This window comes from Pelmatolapia mariae, linkage group LG4, assembly GCF_036321145.2.
Source record: "Pelmatolapia mariae isolate MD_Pm_ZW linkage group LG4, Pm_UMD_F_2, whole genome shotgun sequence".
In the NCBI taxonomy this organism is placed as follows: Eukaryota; Metazoa; Chordata; class Actinopteri; order Cichliformes; family Cichlidae; genus Pelmatolapia; species Pelmatolapia mariae.
The window spans coordinates 12585088-12602038 of record NC_086230.1 but is presented as its reverse complement, the minus strand read 5'-3'; the positions used below and the strand labels follow the sequence as shown (position 1 = coordinate 12602038).

Here is a 16951-nt window from a genome sequence, read left to right as displayed (position 1 = left end):
ACACCAGGCAAGACCCCAGGTGCAGACTGTGTAAAGATGCCCCTGAGACAATCCAGCACATAACAGCAGGGTGTAAGATGCTAGCAGGCAAGGCATACATGGAACACCATAACCAAGTGGCCGGCATAGTGTACAGGAACATCGGTGGCAAGTATAACCAGGAAGTCCCAGGGTCAAAATGGGAGACGCCCCCAAGGGTGGTGGAGAATGACCAAGCTAAGAGAAGAGCTCGAGAAAATGTGGAGGGTGAAGGTAACAGTGGTCCCAGTGGTAATCGGAGCACTAGGTGCGGTGACTCCCAAACTAGGCGAGTGGCTCTGGCAGGTCCCAGGAACAATATCGGAGATCTCTGTCCAGAAGAGTGCAGTCCTGGGAACAGCTAAGATACTGTGCAGGACCCTCAAGCTCCCAGGCCTCTGGTAGAGGACCCGAGCTTGAAGGATTGACCGCCCGCAGGGGTGAGCAGGGAATTTTTATATATATATATATATACTCTAAATGTAGTAACTTCAGTTTTCTATAAATGCAAAATTAGCTGGGTGGGTGGGTTTCAAATTCCATTTGATTTTAAATGCAACCAGTGAAGAGAAACTAATATGGGAGAAGTCTCAATAATAGAAGAGATACATTAACAAGTTAATATATATTGGGCCGAGTTAAGAGCCCTGTGGAACTCCATGTCTAACTTTTCTGTGAAAGACTCCTCCTTCACATGAGCAAACTGAAATCTCTTGCAGATATATGTCTCAAACTAGCATATCATGTTAGCTTCATCACAGTGATATGCTCCAGTCTATGATCACTGATGTAAATTGCAGCAGGAGGAGGGGTTTAATAACAAAGAGGTAGCTGGATATGTTCAACTCTGGACCATTTTAGTGGACTAAAATACATTTTTATTTGTACTTTAATATAATAAAACTTAAAAACAAGTGGTACCTGTAGATCAAATATGATCAGGATGATCACATACAGTGGAAGTTTTGGTACTACTATAGATTAAATATTTGTTGAAATTAGCTCGTATGTTTTAGAGATATGACCTCATTTAATTCAAGATTAGCAGCTTTCCCATTAACATGAGTGCACATAAAGTGCTCTAGGTACACTGTTCTTGATGTCCTTTGCAAAACTTTAAATTCATTGTTTTAAGCTGTTTGCTATAACTCTGAGTACACCTTTTAGGGCTGTAACAGTGCTTGACCTCACAGCAGTATGTATTCAGTGTGGAATAAGGGTTAGATAAAACTTAATCTCGCCATCGGATATTCTACTTGGAGAGCAAAACACACATCCTCTGTATGGGTTTTGTACCCACCAGGAGTGCAGGCCTCTCCTGAGAGGAGACACTCCAGTGGGTATAAAAGCCAGGAACGTGAGGTGGACCTCAGCCAGCTGTGGCAGGTGTGTCCCTGTAGCTAGAGGGAGCTTATCTTAGGCCATGAGAAAGCTGGAAGATAAAGGTATGTAACACTTATTTGTAGTTTCCCCTGTGTTAAAGGCCCTCCTGTCCCTCTCTGTACTCCTTCTTCATTCTTCCTCCACCATCTTGTATCAACTTTCACCCTTTATAAATATTGGTTCCACTCTTATTTAATTCAATTCAATTTATATATCACCAAATCACAACAACAGTCTCTCCAGACCCTACAATAATCAGATGACCGCTTTATGAGCAAGAACTTGGTAACAGCGGGAAGAAAAACTCCTCTTTAACAGGAAGGAACCTCTGGCAGAACAAGCTCAGGAAGGGCCAGCCATCTGCTGTGACTATTTGGTTTGGAGGGGAGGACACAAGGCTAAAAACATGCTATAGAATAGTCAGAGATTAATAATAATTAATGATTAAATGCAGAGTCTTGTATAAACACATATAGAGTGAAGACAGATGAGTGCAGAAGAAACACTCAGTGCATCACGGGAAGCGTCCAGCAGCCTAGGCCTAAGGGAGGATTCAGGGTCACCTGATCCAGCTCTAACTATAAGCTTTATCAAAAAGAAAAGTTTTAAGTCTAGTCTTAAACTTAGAGAGGGTGTCGGTCTCCCAAATCCAAACTGGGAGCTGGTTCCACAGAAGAAGGGTCTGAAAACTGAAGACTGATTTTTAAATACCCTAGAAAGCCAGCAGTCCTCTCCGCCTAACCCTGTCTCTGTTTCTCTTCCTTTTCACGCTGCCACTGTGTCTTCATTTATTTGTGTTTTTCAGACTTACATGCTGATAGATCCTCACACTGTTGACTTTATGGATGTATTTGATAAATCGCTTGCTGTCTTTTTAATCAAAATATTTATGATTGTGGATTTTTCTGTGGATTGCCTCTTATAAGCCCTTCCCCGCCACCACTGCTTTCCTGGTGATGTGAATATTTATGTAACTGCTTGATTTTATTTTTTCTTCTCTCCTTCTTTGCTATTCACTTCATCCCACTGTGACTCTATGGCTTTTTAATATTACATCTTAAACACTGACTATATTCTGGTCATTTTTTTTGCCAACTCCAGATGCATTTAAAAGTACATTCAGCGACCACATCACAAAGGAGTCATCAGATTTCAGTCTACTGGATTGAGATCTGATGACTGTAGAGGCCATTTGAGTTCAGTGAACTTAAATGAAATAGAGAAACCAGCCTCAGTTTATGGTCATAAAGGGATGGACATGTCAGCAACAATACTCAGGTAGACTGGAAGGATGGATCCATGCTTTCATGTTGCTCACACTAAATACTGACCCTAATGTAGCATCAAAAATCAAGAGTTATCAGACCTGGCAACGATTTTCAGTCTTGTATTGTCCAATTTTGGTGAGCTTGTGCCAATTATAGCCTCAATGCCCTGTTCTTAGCTGATGAAAGTGGCACTGGGTGTGGTCTTCTGCTGCTGTACCACATCTGCTTCAAGGTTGGATGTGCTGTGTGTTCAGAGATGCTGTTCTGCATACTTTGGTTGTAACAAGTGGCTATTTGAAGTAGCGTTATCCTCCTTTCAGCTCAAAGCGGTCGGGTTTGATTACATATGTGTTAAAGAGCACTTGAACAAACATACTTAATGAAATGGCCAGTGAATATATATTTTCCATATTATTATATAGCATATTATTTGTGAATTAGCTAATCAAAGTTTGCGTTTTAAGTATGTGATAACTTCGAAGAACGGTGAAACATGCTGATGAAGGCATGCAAAGTTTTCACGCTTATGTAAATGATCTGGCGATGTGAGACCCAGGGAGTGACAGTAAGTAGAACTCATAATTAGAAAAAATTAAAAGCTGATAAAGAGCAGGTGAAACACAATGTGATATCTGCGTTATAGAAACCAGCCTAAGGTGTCTTTGCTTTTGATTAAAGATGGAAATGGCCACACTGGAGATAATTTTAAAGTTTGTGCTGTTCTGGTTCGGTCTTTACCTCTTTTTCTTTGGGGAACATACTTGCCAGCAGTGAAGCTTGGTGTTGCCTTTCATTAATCTATACATAAAAAAATGAGCCAGGTTGTGTGTTAATGAGCCTCTGCCCCAGAGAAAGCCTCTCCTGCTTTACTACGAGTGCATCCACCCAGGAATCCCTCACCTCCTGCACAAAGTCACAGTTGGTGTACTCGACTCCCTCAAGTTTGTCTCTTTCCTCTCTTTGCTTAGCACCTCTCAGCACTCACTCCTGTCTACAGCTCTCCTTTACTGTATGCAGTTTCCCAGCATATCCATAAATACACTGAAAATGGCTTGATCTCCTAAAATCCTATTTCCTTGTGAACAGCCTGACTCACGTTTGTTCTAACTGATTATTTTCCACATGTTTAAGTCCAGACTCAACTTTTCTTTCTACTTGCACTTGTGTTTTTACTAACAAAATATTATTACATGAAGATTGGAAAAGCCCTAAAGGAAGGGAAGTGGGGGTGCTGTGCTTCATCCAAGAACTTTCTGTGCAATGCAAATGGACTGAATACACCACTGTTCTGTTTTGTTCAGTGCTGAAACTCCAAAAAAGAGAGATGTTTCTTTATTTCAAGGCTTAGCAAGTCCAACCAGCTACAACGCCTTTTCTTAGATGAAGGTCAAGAAGGTCTTCTGTATTCTTGTGGGGCAACATTCACATTCTTCTTAACATTTAATAATAAAGTTTAAATACTTTAGATAGTGAAACTTAACTGGAAAGATTAGATGTTCAGGTGAGACATGAAGTGAAGTTTTCCTAACATACCATGTGACTGCACACAGGATTTTGTGCCGCAGCAGGTGGTTTGATTTCAGGGAACACTAGCATCAACAATACCACTGTTTTGAGAGGCAGACAGCAAATTTTTAGGGTATCCACTTTGCTTTTTACAAATGTAAAGAAAATACCAGATTTTTGTGGGTTTTGAATGAACAGTCTCTGGATATCAGTTCAAGCACATTTGATGCCGTTTCTTGTGTTCTGTGTTGTTTCTCATTTGTAAGCCAAAAAAGGAAAAAAAGCAAGTACAGGTTTTGGAAATAAAATTTTTTAAGCGTTAAATGAGAATTGATACAATTCTCCTGTGTGCACTAAAGATAAACTTTAGTGAAACAGCAAAGTAACCTGGCTCATGCTACAGGCTCATGCTAGTGGCATTACCAAAATTACTGCTTCTGTGTGCACTGAACTTGCCTTTGAAATAATTGCTTTGAAGACTTTGAGGACCAGGTTTGTGTCCATTCAAAGTCAGTTGCCATCTTCAAAGCACCTTGACAATAAAAGTGCAAAAAGACAGATCCTCTGCTTTCCGTTGGCGATTGAATTGGGTCAAGCTGACAATTACCTGCAAAAGTTTGTCATGATATCGCAATCAGCTGTGATAAAGTCTTCATTCTCAGCTGACTGCAGGTTTCCCAACCCTATAAACAGCACATTTGCATACATATGCTTACTCTTGGCCATTGATTGGTGCTCATAACAATTTGCATAGCTGTATGAGAGTGACTGCAGTCAGTTTGAGTTAGCCCACGCATGCGAGCTGTCCAATCACCTTGCAATTGAAAGTAACTATGCAGAGGTTGCCAGTGTTGTACACTATGTAACATCTTATAATCAGTCTCTAACACCAAAGCTTTCACCACGGAAACACTGATTTTTTCCTAGTTGCAAGGAGGCTGATATCCTATTTTTACTGTATTGTGGCTGAGCAATAAGCATAAAGACTTGAAACAGAGGAAGACAAACAGACATGAGAGTGAACAGGATTAATTTGACCTCGGGTATGAAAGGGAAGCGCTTCCTAATCATTTGTTCATTGCACCATCACAGTACAGAAACTGAACAATATTGCAGTTTCTTTAGTTCAAAAGAGCTTGTGCTTTAAGTTGATTGTCCACTATAGGGTGTTTAACAGCAGTGGATTCTCTTTTCCATCCCAATCCATCCCACTCTCCTCCAACAATATTTTTTCTGTCGTTCCTCCCTCTCATCACATCCTCTCCCCTTCATAATCTCTGAACCCCACCTGCAGAGGAACCGTCGGGACACCTGCAACTTTGACAAGGAGTTCACCAAGATGGCTGTGGACTTGACGCCAACAGACAAGCTCGTCATCATGAACCTGGACCAGGACGATTTCCTCGGCTTTTCCTACATCAACCCAGAATACGTGGCCCCCGCTAATTAACACTGATGGACCGATAGAGGAGGTTTCAAAGCAGTAAATGTGTATGTTCAGTAAATATCTGTAGTTCTTTTAGGCCATACTGGGGTATCTCCAAGATTGCAGCCCAAAACAGGAATCACAGCACCAAACACTGGATACCAAAGACGTTGAAGTATTGAATCAAAAATGTCCGAGGTGTCAACATCTGCTTTTTGTGCAGGGCAGGAACAAGAGAAAATATCAACCGCATTAATCCAACCAGTTTTATTCAGTGTAGAGAAGCACAAGCTTACCGCTTCACTCGTGTCAGCTCACTCTTTCTTTATTCAACGATAGAATTCCTGATGTGTTTATGGCATTGTATCTGCAACAAGCCTTTCACCGCTCTTAGTATTCTTAAAGTGAAGTATTGTGTTATGTTCCCTTGTGTTATCCCACAAGTTTCACGGCATCATTATGACATCTACAAAGCACCATCGTGCAAATCCAGGCTCATATTTTCCTGGCATTGCTAAATTGGCCGCCATCGATGAGCGCTGATAGTTCCAGGTTTAACTCTGGATCCCTGTCATGCACAGTAAAATGGGACCAAGACCTACGAAGCATACTGGAATGTAGATTTGGTGTTTATGAATGTTTTTACAACATAACTGGCGTGTCACGGTGTTAGCAATGTAAAGTTTTATATATATTCTAATGTTGTTACTCTTGTGTCTTTGTAAAAATTGTATAGGAGTAAAACTTTCTAACTTCTTGAACTGTATGCACATCTGCATTTAGTAATATCAACCGTATCCTCTGCATTCATCCTGACACACACCGCGAGCAGTACCGCCAACCACTTCCACTGGGCCATTGTTCCCATCCCACTCTCATGAGGCTTAGCGTCTCACACTGAGCGAGCTTCACAGCCTTTTTTAGGTTTTTTTTTTTACTCCCTCTTTTTCTTTTTCCTCTATTTCCTCCCTTTCACCCTCCATCTGCCCCTCTAATGCCTCTCTTATTATTATCAGAATTATTTTGGCTCTAGCCCGTACGTCTGACAGGGCTTCAATGGGAGCCTGGTGCGATGAGTCGTCGCAGGAGTTGGCAATGCAGCAGTCACCAGTGGGGCATCCACACGTGCGCAGACGGTGAACGATGAGCTGCTTTGACAGCCTCCAAGGGAGTCATTTCACAAACAGCAATAATAAAAAAGCAATGCTGCTTTTTCATATATATTTTTTTTTAAATTTAAACCACCTGCCTTTAATTCATTTGTGTATGTGTACATTTCTTGACAGTCATCCATATATTAGAATATATGTACGTGAGTGTGTGTGTGTGTGTGACAGACAGAATTACATGTATGTATTTTGGGTCACACACACACACACACAAGCACCCATACCTGTATACACCCAGTCAGATCCTCGACTGAGGGTTGGAATTACTAGGTGAAGCGTAACAAGGCGGACAATGACTAAGAAATGTTTGCTCCTGGAGGCACACAAGACATATACTGTAGGTCCGTTGCACAGGCCTAGATTCCCATCCTCCTCCTCCTCCTCCTGCTGCTTTAATCAGCACAAACAGCATCTTCATGAAAGGACACATGCCTGTAGTGTACATCTTCAATAATGTGCACACAGCATCTTTGAGCTTTGGAGAAACTTTACTCTGCTGTCCTTATGTTTTGCTTCTTTGCTGTATAATGTAAAATTAAAAAAAACAACAACTGCCCTTTGTGTGTCAGCCATATATTTCTCTGGTCAAGGGTGTAAATATCTCCTAATATTAATCACGCCCAGTCTCAGCATCTGCTGTTGACAACCCCACACCCCAAAGCGCTCGATAGCACTCAGCCAGCTGTCTTATGAATTTCTATGGCCGAGTTAATGAGCGAGCACGGCACACTACATGTGTGTGACTCAGATATCTTAAGCGCTGCTCAGTTTTAATATAGGTCTGTCTTTAAATCTGATAAGAAATGTTCTCTTCAGCTTCAGCATCGTTTGACTAAACAGTGCCAACATGAAAAAATGACCGTAACACACGCACAAGCTGGTTTAAGAAGCTAGCAGATATGTTTCACATTTAAAAAAAAAAAAAAATTACAGGACTATGAGGAAATATACTATGCATGCATGTGACGATCTCTCTTTTTCATATCTTGTTCCATATGATATGGACTTATTCTATATTAAGTGTTGGACTGGTGTGTGTGGGTATGTGTGTGATAGTTTCTTTATTAGACAGTAAAAGGGTTTTTACGTCGCTTAATTTATGATATGTCTCATGTCATTGCTGCACATTTACTGAATATTATTGAAAGACTGTGTTTTGCTTTTATTTGTACAGATATAAATATTTTTGAAGTACATAGGGGTAAGAGTCTTCCATTTCCATAGTTGTATTTATACTCAGAAATCAATGTGTTTAGGGGTAAAAATGATGTATGTAAGTTGCAATAGAAAACATGGAGCGAAAACTAGGTATAAATATACATCTGTGCTGACTGAAATCCAGCAAGATCTAGATGTTTAGTGCTCTGCCACTCGTATGTGGACTGTATTGGCCTGAAAGTGTCCTTCCCTCCTTTCTCTCCTCCCGACCTTTCCTTTGATCACGCCTTTCCATCTGTCATTTTATTTTCTGCTCTGACCTTTCTCTCCCCTTCTTCCTCTCTTCCTCTCCCACTCAGCTTCCTCGTTGTCTTTCTCTTTCTTCGTTCCTTTCCTCTTGACCTTTATCCCTTCCTGCAGCTTTTTCCCTTGCTTCTCCCCTCGTCTTCTCGAGGCATTTCAGTTTCATTTGCCTCTCATTATCCCTGATTGGTCCCGTTCTCTTCCCCTTTACCCTTCTCTCTTACGGTTTGTAGCCTTTCAAAGGCTACATGACACTAAACGTAACAACCGAGGAGCTGCTGCTAAGGTTTAATTAACATTTGATGGCTGCATTTTGACCTTACTTCTGCTTTGATTTAGGCTGGGCTTACATTCTAAACAACAAGTGATTTACCAATAACCTGAAGATAATTATGAGTGTTTAAATGCAGAAAACTGCAAGAAAAGAGTAAGGATGTGTTTTATGAGATAAGATAGTTCACTGATTTAATAATAATAACAACAATAATAATAATAATAATAATAATAATAATGTATTGTGATGTTTGCGGTTGTAAAGTAATAAATTATGTTGCAAAATCACATGTTGGCTTGTTTCCTTGTTTTTGGTCTGTTTTGTTTTGAATGTCTTTCTTTTTTCTAGATCATCTGTTATATTCTCACTGAACCGAGTTACAATAGATGTTAAGAAAAAGAAATATGATTTTTTTAAAAAGTAAGTGGAGCAGTTATAGCATCACAAGCTGTTGCATACAGGTCAAATCACTGGTTAAACTTTGCCATCAATATATCAACAGTTTATAGGCTGTTGTGTTAATGATGAAATTTGATTTCAAAATCTTTTATTTTTTAAGAACTGATAACAACCATTAATTAATCTGAAAAGATGCAAAATGCCACAGGAGTTTAGAAAACCTTTTTATTACTGTAGTAAATCTGTAAGAATGTGCAGAAATTAACGAGTTATCTCTTCATAATATTTTGTACAGCAAATGCAAAATGTGTCTTTATCACTACGCATACTTTTTAATGGCTTTCAGCAAACATGTATACACAAACACCTCTGTAGGCACCACGTATATGGCCCTTTCTCATAATGTCAATATTAATATAACAGTGATTAATATTTTATTTGAAGGAAAACTGATGAACAAATATGAAGATAAAGGGTAAAAAAAAAAAAAGCCCAGAAGAAGAACAAGTAGGACATGGATTTAAAATTACTTATGAGGATAAACTGAATACTGGACCTTTCTAAATGTCTGTGCAACATATACTGTTGTATATATAGAATCAGTGATAGACTTTGTGACCTTATCTCAGTGTAGTTTCCCTCTCAAGTACACAACAAAAGGCAAAAAACAGGAACTTAAATATCCAAGTTTTAGTTTGACCTGTGCAGCTCCACAGATTTAGGATTAGCCACAGGACACAAGTTGCAACTACAGTATGTTCAATACTAGTTCAAGGTCAAGTTTATTTATATAGCACATTTCCAAACAGTCCAAACAAATGTTTTTAAAATAATGTAGATTTCTATTTGAAATTCATGTTAATATATACTGTTATTGTCACGGTTCTGGGTCATTTTGACCCAGCATTTTCAGTTTCTTGTATTTTGCTGTTTATTCTGTATTATGGTTTACTTTCTGATTCTTTAGTTGTCCTGTTTTGAATATTATAATCCTAAGTTTCAGTGTTATTCTGGTTAAGAGTTTTGTTCTTAGGTTGAGTTCAGTGTCTAGTCTGTGCCTGTCATGTTTCTGGTTTTACTTTGAAGTTAGTGCGTCCAGTGTTACTCTCCCCTACGTTGTCATTATGTTTCATTCGAGTCAGCTGTGTCTCCACTTCTCCTGATCACCCCATGTGTGTATTTAAGTCCTCAGCCTCCGTGTGTTTAACGTCGCGTTGTCTGTGTTACCCACCCCATTTTTGGTCATAGTTTATTGCCACAGTGTGTTGTCATAGTTCAGGTCTTAGTAGTCAGTTTTTCATGGTTGCTCTTAGTTTCCTTAGTTTTCATATTCAGTTCCTGCTACCAGCCAAATAAAGGCTCGTTTTTGGTTCTCAAGTTCCTTCTCCTCGCCTCTGTCTGCTCCTGGGTCCTCAACACAAACCCACACATTGTCTGCCTCCGTAGCCCGTGACAGTTATTCTCTATGTGCCACTGTCTAGATGTACTATGATATACTTTGAGGGTCTTTAGAGTAATTTTAGGCTACTTTTGCACAATGGTTCTGAGTTTGCATGTCTGAATCCGGACTGGGGCTTCATGCTTTGCATGTTGGCCACATGTCTGTATGGGTCCCCTCGGAGTACTCCAGCTTCCTCCTTCAGTCAAAAGATGCACGAGGGGTTAGGTTAACTCCTGGTTGTGAATGGTTGTCTGTCTCTATGCATTAACCCTGCAACAGACTGGCCACCTGTGTACCCTCCATGCTGGCTAGTGACAGCTGGGATAGGCTCCGCCCTCCGGATGATGCTGAACTGGATAATAAGAAGAAGGTGAATGGATGGATGGATGGTTAATAGGGTGAAGGATTCAGGTTAGAAATTTTATTTGTATTCAATTGCAAGTCATTTGTTCTTTGATCTCTGGGCCCCTATACAGAAGAGGCTCCCATTTAACAAGTGAATACTTTATGCATAATCATGATTGTGACTGCATTTTGTGAATAAACTGAAAGTGAAATAAGCATTTGTTCTATATGAGAGCACACAGAGAGAACTGCAAAAGTAAATTATGTCATGCCAAACATGAACCTTCCCTGAAGACGTTTTGAAAAATCATTAAAATCACTGTATGCTAAATGCATATAGGCATACATACGCAAACACACTGGCAGCATGAACTATGACGGAAACTAGAGCGACCACAAATAAGTGTAAAGTGCAGCAGAGGCTTTCACACTTTCAAACAAGGGAACATAAAATTAGACTAAATAACTGTTTATTTGTTTGTTTGTTTGTTTCCCTTAGGCTTGCAATGGTGAGAGAGTGGGGTGTTGATTGGAGCCCGCCCCAAGGCACTGACAGAGGAAGCACTGATTTTGGTATATGCATTTTAGCTCTGTGCCTTTCAGAGCATGCTGAAGCAAGGAAGCTACATGCTATTGCTGAATGAAAAAGAAAAAAAGATGATGGTGGAGGTTCGAGTGAAAAACGACGCTCTCTGCAGCAGACTGACGAGAGATGAAAAAGGAAAACTGACAAAAGCAAAAGATTCTCTTATTTTTTCATTCAGTGGCTCTTTAAAACGCTCAAGAGGGTAGCATGACAGAGGAGCTTATTGGATTTATTTCACCCTATCTCCTTTCTTGCCCTCTCTTCTACCATCTCTCACTCGCTCTCTCTCATACAGCCGCACAGACGTTTTCATTAGGCAACCATATTAGGCACACCTTCACACCATCAGACATGTTTCTTCACAGCTAAAGTGTCCCTCTCTTTCTCTGTTTCTCTATTTCATTCACACCACACCTCATTCTTAATCAATCAATGTCACAGTCTGTTATGTGTTTTTACCTAATCTGACACACACACACAGTCATGTTCCCATATCTTTATGAGACATTCACTGACCTGTTTTCCTGTTTGATCATAACTTTAAACCAAGTCTTTAAAGCCTCAGTCACACTTATAGGAAAAATGAGACAGCTAGGAAAAACCAGTGGTTGCCCAGTGTTTGCTTTTAAGTATTTTGGTGTTGGGAGACTGACATTAAGTAGTTCCTGGTTTCCCAGAGGTTCATCATGAAAGACCGTCAACCTCTGGGCAACTACTTTCAATTACAAGACAATTACACAGGCAATTGAGAAGCAACACATCTAGGAAAAAGTTGCCATCCGACTTGGACTGATTTCATTCAGACAGAAGAATTTAAAATAATTGCAAATACTTTACAAATGCAGACAGACCAACTCACTGCAATCAACTGGAATCAGCCTGCGAGCGGTCCCAAATTAATGGATAACACCTCTGCTTAATTATTTATATCACTTCCACTCATTTTTTTTTAAGTAATTTGCACCCTGCATGGGGTAATGTAGAGACGAATGACGTGATGGGGACCCCTCCAGAGCTCCAAGGCAACTAGCATCAAGATCCTGACTCCACCGCAATAAATATTTAAACAAGTAGATGGCAACAGGTTTGCAAATTTCGCTGCTCTATCACAGTTACAATTATTAACAAGAACAGATTGCATGTAATTGCCAGCTTGACCCAAACTGGTAGCAGACTGGTTTCATCTTATTGCTGCTGTATCACCATCTTGACACATCTTGAAGACACCAGGTGACAGCGAGTGGAGACTGCAAACAATTGCCGTAATTTTGGTGATGCCATGGTCTCTAGCCACTGTTTTCGCCAGTGTGACTGTAGCATAAACTAAACTCTTCAAGCTGACATCCATGTCCCTGCACCATGAATTACATAAAGGAAACATTAGAACTCATTAGAAACACTTTTCATGTGACAATGAAAAAAAGTGTTTGTCATGCACATTACAATCACCCAGAAATGAATGATTACTTCACATTTGAAGACCTACCACGTACAGAAGACTGAACTCTGGCCGTGCCAGAGGCAACACACATCTGAAAAACTCTGATTTCTCTCCGACGCACTCACTTTTATACATCATTAAATATACGAGCATAGTCACACAAACATGCCACATCACCACTAGCTGCCCCACACACCCCATCTGTAAATCTATCCAGCTCACCCTCCTTACGGCACGTTTCTCTTCCTCCAAACAGCTTATCTTTTGCTCTCTAATTTCTCTGTGGTTTTCAGTTTCCTCTAACTTCTTCCTCCTCCTCCTCCTAATCTCTGAACACTGGCCAGAGGTGTGAGAAGGTTCCAGCTCACCGAGCAGAAGCCCTGCAGTCTTCCTCCTCCTCCTCGCTTCAAGAACCTCCCCATCTCTCTATCCTCATCCTTCTGTTGTATTGCCAATAACTGAGGAGAGGAGAGAAAAAGAGAGCAGAAACAGCTCTCCCAATGACAGAGAAAGGGCAAACATAGGACATTTTGGTGATTGCTAACGTCATGTCCCAAATGCCTTTCTCCACAAGGGCCCCTCGAGTCCTGTCTCTCTCTGCTGCCTACCAACACCATCGCTGTAATCACACTTTGGTTAGAAGTTAATAGTTTGTCGTTATAAAAAGTTCGTGTCAGTAGTGTGCACTTTACGCCGTATCTAAGAGAGCAAAAGGGTTTTAAGAGAGGAAATTAAGCCACAAGGTGATGCTGATCTTACAACAATCTGCGTTACTTATGGTAAGAAATCTGACTGCAGTTTTTTAGTGTTTCTGCCAACATCCTGAAAGAAACCTACGATTTACTGTTGTCGATAGTTTTAAAACACATGCCTGCTGTGATAAATATATCACAACTGCAGTGTTTAATTCTTAGTAGTAGTACCTTTAGCACTCTGTGTCACCTACATCACTTGTAGTGTCCATGCTTTTGTTAACAGATAACTTTAAATCTCCACCTCATCCTGACCCTAACCTACCTGATGTCACCCACGTGCTTAAAAAAAACTAGGGCTTAAGGCCGTGAAATCACAAAAATTGTATTTTGATGGGGTTATTTTCTCATAGATTTTTAAACAGTCTGACGATAGAGCAGTCATCCCTGCTGACTGTACAGAATAATGAGCTTTGTTTCACTTTTCATACCTGAAAGCCACATCCAGCCTCTTATATACAGTCTGTGCTTATCATGTTCTGCTTACCTTTACAGTTCTATCCCACAGAGCATGCCCGTGATTGTCTTTGCTGACACCCCACACATACATAAATAGAATACAATCAAATTATACCCATCACCCTAATAGATCTCATTGATCAAATGGATCAGATTCTAATGTGTTTGTAAAGCGTCCAGTTCCTCCCCCTCTCTCTCTAGCTCTTCTGGTGAGGCACTGAGATATTCTCAAGCCAGCCAAAAGACATAATCTCTACCCTGAGTCCCTCCCGAATGACCGAGCTGCTCACGCCATCACTGACAGAGAGTCCTGCCACCCTTCAGAGGAACTTCACTTCTGCAGCATGACATCACTCTTGTCACTACCCAAACCTCATGACCACAGAGTAGGAAACCTGAAAGTATATTTTATATACATGTTGCCAATGCTGCATTCTTTCAGTAACCTTTTTAACCTCCTAGGACCTGGCGTCCACATATGTGGACATCACATTTTGGGTTATTTAGACCAAAATACTCAATTTTGCTCTACATGGGCCTGATATCCACTTACGAGGACATTATACTGCTACTGTTCTATCAAAATTTTAAACAAATATCCTCATATGTGGCTCTTATTTTTCTTAAAAACAAAAATAAGGTAAAAAAAAAAAATCTGGTAATTCTTTGTTTTTACGTTCATCGGGCCCCAATTTGCCCAAATATCAAAGACAAATTAAAAATGCATGTCGTGGAAGAGTTCGGGTCTTAGGAGGTTAAATAAAATATATACCTAAGAGAGTGGCTCAGGGGTGCAGTGGTTAACCTTGTCACAAGAAGGTCCTGGGCATGTTCGTGATTGTCTGTCTCTGTGTGGAGCTGGTTGATCCACAGGCGACCTCTCCTGGGTGTACCCTGCCCCTCGCCCTATGACAGCTAACCCCTGTTGAACTCCATAAGCAGAAGAAAATGAACGAATGGGTATCTAAAAGTCAACTCTCTGCAATGGGGGGTCTCAAAGTTTGGGCTCATGTGAACAAGAAAAATGCAAACATCCAAAAAATTGTAGGTAGCATTCGTAACCTGCCCAGAGAATCTTGTGCTGCCTTGAGTTTACCATTTTTAACCATTAGTGAGGCAGTGTTTGTTGACACCAGCTCCATGTGTTAATGTTAGGAAGGGTTAGCCATGTATGATGGATAGAAAGAAGATCTGAAACTGAAGAGAAATGCTCCCTCAGTCTTTCTCTGTGCTGCTTTATAGAATGACACGAACTGTTAGTGTTTCATCTTTTCTTGACACGCTTGCAGGCTGCACAAAATGTTCCCTCGCTGTGCCACTGGTCAGACTTTGGCTCTATAACTTTTATGCTCTACTAAAAAAACAAGAACATTTCATCTACTGAAAAATGCCGCTTGTATTCTGTAAACTGATTGCATCAACATGTCACCATTCAACCATTTCTTTTTCTATATCCTTTCTTCATCTTCTTCCACCTGTCCTTTCCTCACTTGTTGCCTCCTCTGTTGCCTTTTGCCCACCCTTCATTCTTTTTCTTCCTTATCTCTCCACTTTTCTTCTCAGCCACCATCCAAACTCACTTCGACATCTCCTTTCCCGCCCTCCTTCCTCTCTTCGGCTTCCCTGCTTTCCGTCTCTCACCAGAGGTGAAACGCTGTACTTCTCTTCCTAAAGTCATTTCTATGTTAATGAGTCTTCTTGTGAGATAACGCAGCCGAGCAAGGGCCTCGGACACACACACACACACACACAGATACACAGAGGAAGAGCAAGTGAGAAGAATGATAGGACCTGTCACTGCACTCTCTGGTGATCAGTTCATGGATTTATTTATCTGTAATCCTTCTCCCCCCGCTCTCTGTGCTCTGTGCTCACTTTTCTGTCTCTCTGTTTTTGATTGTTTTAATTCCTCCGCCTTTAATAGAGTCAGAAAATCAGTCAGTGAGCTGTGGCACCTAAACACTTAAGTGGATGGATGGATGGATGGGCTCCAGAAAAGAAGCCACGTTTCCATTCCTTGCGGAATGGAAGCAGGCTACAGCAAGCTTTAAAACCCCCTCTGATTTCCATATGTACACATGTTACTCAGGTATACACCTATGATACTTGCACCCACGGTCACGCGCACACGCACTCCGGTGTGTTAAGTGAAGTATGAAGAGCAGACCGCCTCGTGTGGAATCCTCGCTGAAGTGGAGTCATTAAAAACGGTCCGTGGCTCTTTAAGTGGCGTCTGTGCTTCTCTCCCGAGCGCGATTCTCCATGCATCGCTTGCCAATCTCTCTCCCTCTCTCTCTTTTCTAACTAATCAGTGCGGCGCAGGAGCTGCTGGCGCCGCGGCAAGCGGAGGAGAGAGGAGAAAACAGAAAAACAGAGAGGGGAGGAGGAGGGGGGGGATGACGCTGCGTTTCAAATGAGCACCAAGGACAGCGCCGCACTCAGCACCAGGGACAGCAAGCCACAAAACTACACGCAACCCTGCCTTTGAACACATGCAGTTCGTTTTATTGTGCTATCACAACTTATTTCCCTTTTATTCTTCGTGTGTGTGTGTGTGTGTGTGTGTGTGTGTGTGTGTGTGTGTGTGTGTGTGTGTGTGTGTGTGTGTGTGTGTGTGTGTGTGTAGACAGCTCAATATCTACTCACAGTGAAACGTGGTCAAATCAAAGCCCAGCGTGCTTTGATCTGTCCTGATCACCGCTGTATGTGTGGCACTAATGACCTGCCATACATACCCTCTGTTAACTCTCTACTGCGGGGTCTTTTCCTGCTACCCAGCCGGGTCGCGCAGGCGTGGGAATACTTTTGAACCAGTGTGTGTTTGTGTTTCAAGTGAAACTGGCTTGGCTTTATAGAGAAGGTGGTGGGCGGGACTTGCAGCAGTGAAGGCACACTATTAGCTCCTGAAGGGCTCTTTCACCGGGGAACCCAATCCCAGCCGACTGCCTCTGCCTCGGGCGGAGTTTGAGGAGACCCGCGGTTAATTTTAGTTTGTGTTGGTTGGACGGAGAGGAGGAGGAGGA

The 16951-nt window shown here is 41.3% G+C and overlaps 1 protein-coding gene across 1 annotated transcript in view; it reads left to right on the top strand.

Annotated features, from left to right (window-relative positions):
• prkcbb (protein kinase C, beta b) overlaps positions 1-8732 on the top strand; it is a 100574-nt gene extending 91842 nt beyond the window's left edge. Inside the window, exon 17 of the mRNA XM_063471500.1 lies at positions 5470-8732. Coding sequence (XP_063327570.1) covers positions 5470-5625 — 156 coding nt within the window. The 3' untranslated portion in view covers positions 5626-8732. The remainder of the gene's footprint in view (positions 1-5469) is intronic.
• Positions 8733-16951: the final 8219 nt, after the last annotated feature.